Here is a 6,547-nt window from a genome sequence, read left to right on the forward strand (position 1 = left end):
TTGACATAGTTCAAGCGAATTGGTAATTCTTGTAATTTCAGAATTGTCATAATGAGGTTAATAGTGTTGTCACTCTCTAATTATAGTTTCAAATGGTGTTTTGACTTTAAAGAACGTGTGTTTACTGATTGAGGAGTGTTTCAAACAACTAAGAAGCACTTTTAGAACGTTAAGTCAGTATTATTCTTCTCAAAACACTTATGTATTCTAAAGTGTTTTATTGGATAAAGTGTTGAAGTATTATGATTATCCTACCGCTTAAAAATGAAGTTTACATGGACGAAAGACACGAGTTATGTTGGAGACTGGGGAAGCTCGTGGTGATTTGTCAAATATCTATCAAATTGTAGCATTTCAATTTATCATACTTCTATAGTTAATTTTATTCGTCTAGTTGTTTTACTCATACATATTTCAATGGTAAATTTACATTGTTATGGTTCTACTCATACATTTTGCAGTGAATTCGCCAAAACGTTAACACTTTCTTTTAGATAACTTCTGATTTTACATTTGGCACCTTCGTGAATACTTGTAATTTGAAGAACTTTGCACTTCTCTTGATAAGACCTTTTCTTTTATTATTATTCTTTTTTATTTTTGGCTAGATGACGTACTTTCTTTCTAGAAAAAAATTAGATTTTGCTTGCAGAACCTCCTGATGTAACAAATTTCCAAAAAGCTACCATATATTTGTTTTCATTTTACAAGTAATTCCTCATCCGTAGAAGCTTGCATACTTTTGAATCTTGAACAAATAAATTACACTAACATTAAAACAAACTAAAATGCGTTTGGTTTACAGTAAGTTTTTCCTCATAAAGTAAATTTAAGCCGATTACTATATCATAAACTTGTTTATTTTATTGTGAGAATATCAACGCTATAGTTTCTTTATTTTTGTCCATTCTCTATTTGATTCAGTTTCATTTGGTTTTTATCACTCTTCAATTTTACATACATTTTGTAATAAGATTATCACTCATAAACTTGAGCAGGAAGACGAGGAGTTAAAACAACTTCAAGTGGGTTCTTTCTAATACTTGTCATTCCAGCACTCTCTTCCATGTCGAGAAGTAGCTCATCAGATGGCCTAATAATTTTGAACCCATGAAGCAAATTTGCAAGTGTTAAATGCATAACTTGCATAGCAAACAAAATTCCTGGACACATTCTTCGACCGCTTCCGAATGGTATTAACTGGGGACTCTGTCCTCTAACATCAAAATCTTTTTGACTTGTTAAAAACCTTTCTGGTCGAAATTCACAAGGATCCTTCCATATTTCTGGGTCTTTTTGAAGCTTTTGAATATTTACTATGAGTCGTGTTCCCTTCGGGATGTGGTAACCAGCAACCATACAATCCTCAATGGATTCATGAGGGATTAGAATTGGTGCTGCAGGATAGAGACGTAATGTTTCCTTCACAATAGCTTGGAGATACAACAAATTGTTTACATCAGATTCCCTCACTTGTCTTTGCCTCCCAACATGTTCGTCCAATTCAAGTTGAGCTCTCTTAAGTACTTCTGGATTATTAAGAAGTAAAGAAAGAGCCCATATCATTGTAACTGTTGTAGTGTCAGATCCAGCCAATATAAGAGCCTACAGAATACCAACTAGCTATGTTAGATAATTAAAAAAATTAGATAAATATGTATGAAAATATACCACTTCATGATAAACCCAATTATATATGCATGCATATATACCAAACATGTAGCCTTGGTGACAGTATCAGCGTCATATTTAGAAAGTTGTCCGTCATCTTTAACTCTAGAAAGCATCACATCCATGAAGTCATGCTCTTCCACATTTTCTTCACCAATATTATTCCTGTTTTGTTGATGCTCTTGAAGCCATTTATCAAACACTTCGTCAAGCATTTTGGCAGTCTTCTTCATGGCTTTCTCATGTCCACCCAAATCCAACCACTTTAGAAACGGAAACGAATCTGAAGGAACAAACACTCCAAACCATTCAAAGAAATCCCTCAATGCCTTTCGATACTCTTCATTATCATTGCCACTGGCATCCACCGCCGTTGAGAATCGCTTTCCAACAACTATTCTAAATATGGTGTTGAGAGTTATATCTCCAAACCACGTCTTCATCTCCACCAACGTTTTCTTCTCGCTATTATCCTTGTTTCTGACACATAACTCATACAACTTCTTCATCGATGTTTGGACCTCGGATACCCTTATGTGTTGGAGCTTCTCGAGGCGGTGGTTCGTCAAGAGTTCGAGCATGGCTATTTTTCGGACATGGCGCCAGTGTGGACCGTATGGGCTCAACCCCAACATGGCATAGTCATACCCTAACAGCTTTGAGGCCACGAGCTTTGGACGAGAGGCAAAGATTCTGTCGTTTGTAGTAAAACACTCTCTCGCTATTTTCCAATTGCTTACAATCAAGTTTGTGTACGCACCCAATCTCAACGTAAAAATTGGCCCATATGCATCGGCCATTTTGGCAAACGTTGTGTGGGCTGGTTCATTTGCATCTAAAAGATGGAGGTGGCCAATCAGCGGCAAGGCGCCACTGGCTTCAGGTGGCAGTCGCTTCCGATGAGGACGGACTCTTCCTCCATATATCTTTAAGAGAGCATAGAGAAAGATGATGACGGCGAAGATTCCGGCAACGGTGTCGGGGAAGGAGAAGCTAGAGAGTTCCATATTGCCTACGACAACGTTAGCAAATTTGGAATATTTGAGCTCTTAGGGATTGATTTTGTATAGGATAGGTATGAATAGAAACCGTAAGGAGACGCGAAATTTCGCTTACAGAACAACAATTTTGTTTGGAACTCTTATGTTAACGATCTCATTTTGAAATTTGGTGCAATAATGCGTTTGAATTCAACGTGTGAACTCTCTTACCTTCGAATATTTGTCATCTGCTCCAACATACAAAATTTGTTACTATCCACAGAGATCGAACAAGGAAAAAAACACACGTAATTCATGATGTGTTAATTATTTGGTGAGGATTCTATCTTGAAAATTTAAAAGATCTTAAACTTTTTATAAAATAAATTAATTAATTTAATCTCGATTTCAAGATGAAGATAGGTGGAACTTTTGGATGAGAGTATTTTTTAAAAAAAAAACCATTGGTAAAATGTATGAAATTTAAAAGTAAAAATATGTTTATAGATTTAATTTTCGAACACAACAAACTAAAAATCAAATGATTATCAATCGACCTAAACCTATTTTTCTTCCTCTTTTAATTAAAGATTACAGTGATATATTGTTGTAAACTGATAAAACTTTTCTGCAACCCTTTCTGTTAGATCGATAATGTGAATACGTTAGTATTTTATTTATTTTTGAAAAAGAATCTTTTGATTTTTTTTGTTTAATTTCCATGTGATCCCAAGATTTTAAAAGATTATATTTTTAACTTTGATTGTTTATATTTTCTTATCAATTTATTCCTTATTTTTGAAGTTTTATAATAAACCTCAGATTTTCACTAAATCATTAATGTCTATTAATTAATTTAAAATAACTATCAAGTGAAAATTTAAAATTAATTTTAATATTGATGAAAAAAATAGTGAAATTTAATTAATTATAATTCTTATGATTCTTTTAAATTATTTAATCAATGTTATCATTTAAAATTGAAAGTAGCATTTAGTGAAAAATTAAGGTTGAGTGTAAATATTAAAACTTAACTTTCAAAGTGAAACAAAATTAAAATCACATAATAAAGATTATAAGATTTTAAAATTTATAGGCTAAATTAAAATTAAATTCAAAAAGTTAAAACGCCGAAATGATAACATTTGAAAAGTTAGGTATCAAAAACTAGATGAATGATTAGAACCAAAAAATGAAAGGATAATGATTAAATATAACTAAGCACCACCTAACCTATTTAATCTTGTTTTTTAGACATAAAGACAAAATTCAAAGTACAATCTTATTCGGCAATTATAAAGTATAGCCAAAGGAGCATCAAATTTTGTTTTTTTCCTAAGAGATAAAGTTATTTTTGTCTCTCTCTTTTATTTTCTGTTTTTTATTTTTTGCTGAAATTTGACTCTTATAAAGAAGTTTGGTGACATTTTACGACTATTTTATGTATTAGGCTTTGTGACATAAGCGGTGATGGCAACCGAAAGCGACATAAAAACAAAACTTTGTTTGTGAACCGTCATCACGGGAGCTGTTAAATACAATTTTCTTGAGATGTGTAACCACTGACCACTGTCGGTGCTTCGTTTTCAATTCAACATTATCTCAACTTATTAATGAAAAAAGAATATTTTACTATTGTATCGTTTTCTTTATCCATTTGTTTAATAATTTTATTAAATTGAACACTATTAAACATGTATAGTTTTACCCCCTTCTTTTTTGTAAAAATACCTACTAATTTACACCAAAAAAAGGAAAGAAATGTAAAAAAGTCTTCCTATACAAAATAGAATAATTTTATCCTATGTTTAATTTACCGAGTGTCCACACACTAATTTCAATAAAGTTAATAAATTCACAAAAGGAAGTTTGATCGAATAGCAAGCATTAGTAATTTACCAAAATTTTACTTACAAAATCTCAAAAGAACCCATATATAAGAACACATATAAAAGCTATATATGAAGAAAAAAATTCTAACGTTGTTTTTCTCAATAATTTTCTTTTTATGTTCAAATTATATATTAGTTATAGAAATATACTTACATGTTGGTTGGGTTGCACCTATTTTTCTATAGCTCACCAGTTGCATAAATAATTTGACATGTGGCGAGTCATTTGTTTTTCTTAAAAAGTGGTTGAATTGTTATATTTATGTTGTGTTGTAAATGAGGGTTGCATGAGGTAGAGTACAAGTTGCACCTAATATTTGTTGTTAATTATAATCATGGAATACAAGGTACTTTCTTAAAAAGTAATCAAAACAATCTCATGAACAAAACTTTATTAAAAACTTAAGACAGACTGATCTTGTAAGCCCTGAAACTCTTTCTCCAAGATCTTCGCAGCTAGGTTGTTTCTGAGAGTGCTTAAGGTACTTTAAAGAATTAGGCTTGGTAGTATGCATTGGTCTTGAAAAAGAAATGAAGAAGGAAGGCTTGTGCTGGTAAGGAAAGCCTAGGTTGGAAGAAGTGAATGATAGGTATGGTTAGCCTATGTGTTAGTAAGATTGGCACACAAAAGAAATTAGCATGGAAGTTGATTGGTAAGTATTGCAAGAAGGGGCAATCATGCATTGGGAAGGTGAACAAGAGATGGAAAAGTAAACTATGCCAGGAAGTTAGCTTGGTAGGACATGTGTGGGAATTGAGCAAGGAAAAGGCAAGGGAAGGTTGGTGATAGCAAGAAATTTGGTCATGTGTTGGAGGATTGCTAGGTGAGGAAGACATCGCTCAACCATGAATGAAGTAAAGCTTGCCCATGCGATGAGAAGTAGGGTCAAGAAGGGTTGGTTAGCCTAAAACATATACTCTGCATGAAGGATGTGGTGGCTAAAGGAAAAGTAAGCCAAGTGTAAAGAAGGTACCAAGTGAGCACCTAGCTGTCAAGATATTAAGCAAGAAAAGCATGCAAGTGGTGCTATAAATTAGAGATGGAAAGAAGACATCAATTTGAACTTTTGGTTCATGCAAAGAAGGAGATTTCAACCAAGTTGAAACTCTGTGAATATAAAAGCTGAACTTGGGCTACCATGAAGAAAAATTTTCGACAAGATGCTCAAAAGTGAATGAAAATCAAGGAAGGTCTGAGTTTCGAAGCAACCAAAGCAGGCTGAGGGTTTTCGTGCATTTTTTAGCTCTTTAAGAAGAATAAGAAGCCCAAAATTAGAAGTAAGCTTATTAAGATATTGTTTAACAAGTTTCATGAAGAATGTTTTGTTTTATTTAGGCTAGAAATAATGTTATAAGTGTTGAAAATGAAGGAACACAGTAAAGTTGAAGAAAGGTGTCACACCCCCTCCTAGATTACCTTCTTAATTTGGAGGAGAATGTGACAACTTGGTATCAGAGCATAAGATTTTGGGAGAAAGAAAAAGTTCATGCATTAGTCCAGGTCCATATTGTGAGTCCCTAACATATGTACTTAATGATTAAGTAAGGATTCTGAGAAAAAGTGGCAGGCAGAGCAAGCAGACAGCGGAAGGCGACCCTGACCCTGCCATTAGAAATCCCGTGGTTCGAGGGGATTAAAATAAGAGGAAAGGTAGAGATCTAGTTGTTCATGAAACGACTATAAAGGGTGAGTTGAGTACTCCGCAGGTAGAAGCAGATCCTCAGTTAGAGGATATATTGTTTGATAGGATCACCCAGAGGTTGGCAGCAAGTGTAGGGTTCATTCAGGCAGACCCAGAGAACAAGTCTGGCATCGAAAGGCTCAAAGCCTTAGGTGCAACAACGTTTGAAGGTGCCACAAATTCAACAGATGTTGAGGTCTGGCTAGATTTGATTCATAAGTTCTTTAGCGTGATGAGATGTCCTGACGACGATAAGGTCGGGTTAGTAGTGTTCCTATTATAGAAATGAGCCAAAAAATGGTGGAAGATCGTCGACACTAGA

At 33.8% G+C, this 6,547-nt stretch overlaps 1 protein-coding gene across 1 annotated transcript; it reads right to left on the minus strand.

The window, feature by feature from the left end:
• Positions 1–749: 749 nt before the first annotated feature.
• Positions 750–2,813, minus strand: LOC120085337 (cytochrome P450 CYP82D47-like). The gene is made up of 2 exons (XM_039041270.1): positions 1,713–2,813; positions 750–1,605 (listed from the first exon to the last, which is right to left on the minus strand). Exons 1-2 carry the CDS (start codon positions 2,676–2,678, stop codon positions 979–981), a joined length of 1,593 nt encoding a protein of 530 aa, XP_038897198.1. The 5' UTR covers positions 2,679–2,813; the 3' UTR covers positions 750–978.
• Positions 2,814–6,547: the final 3,734 nt, after the last annotated feature.

This window comes from Benincasa hispida, chromosome 9, assembly GCF_009727055.1.
Source record: "Benincasa hispida cultivar B227 chromosome 9, ASM972705v1, whole genome shotgun sequence".
NCBI lineage: Eukaryota > Viridiplantae > Streptophyta > Magnoliopsida > Cucurbitales > Cucurbitaceae > Benincasa > Benincasa hispida.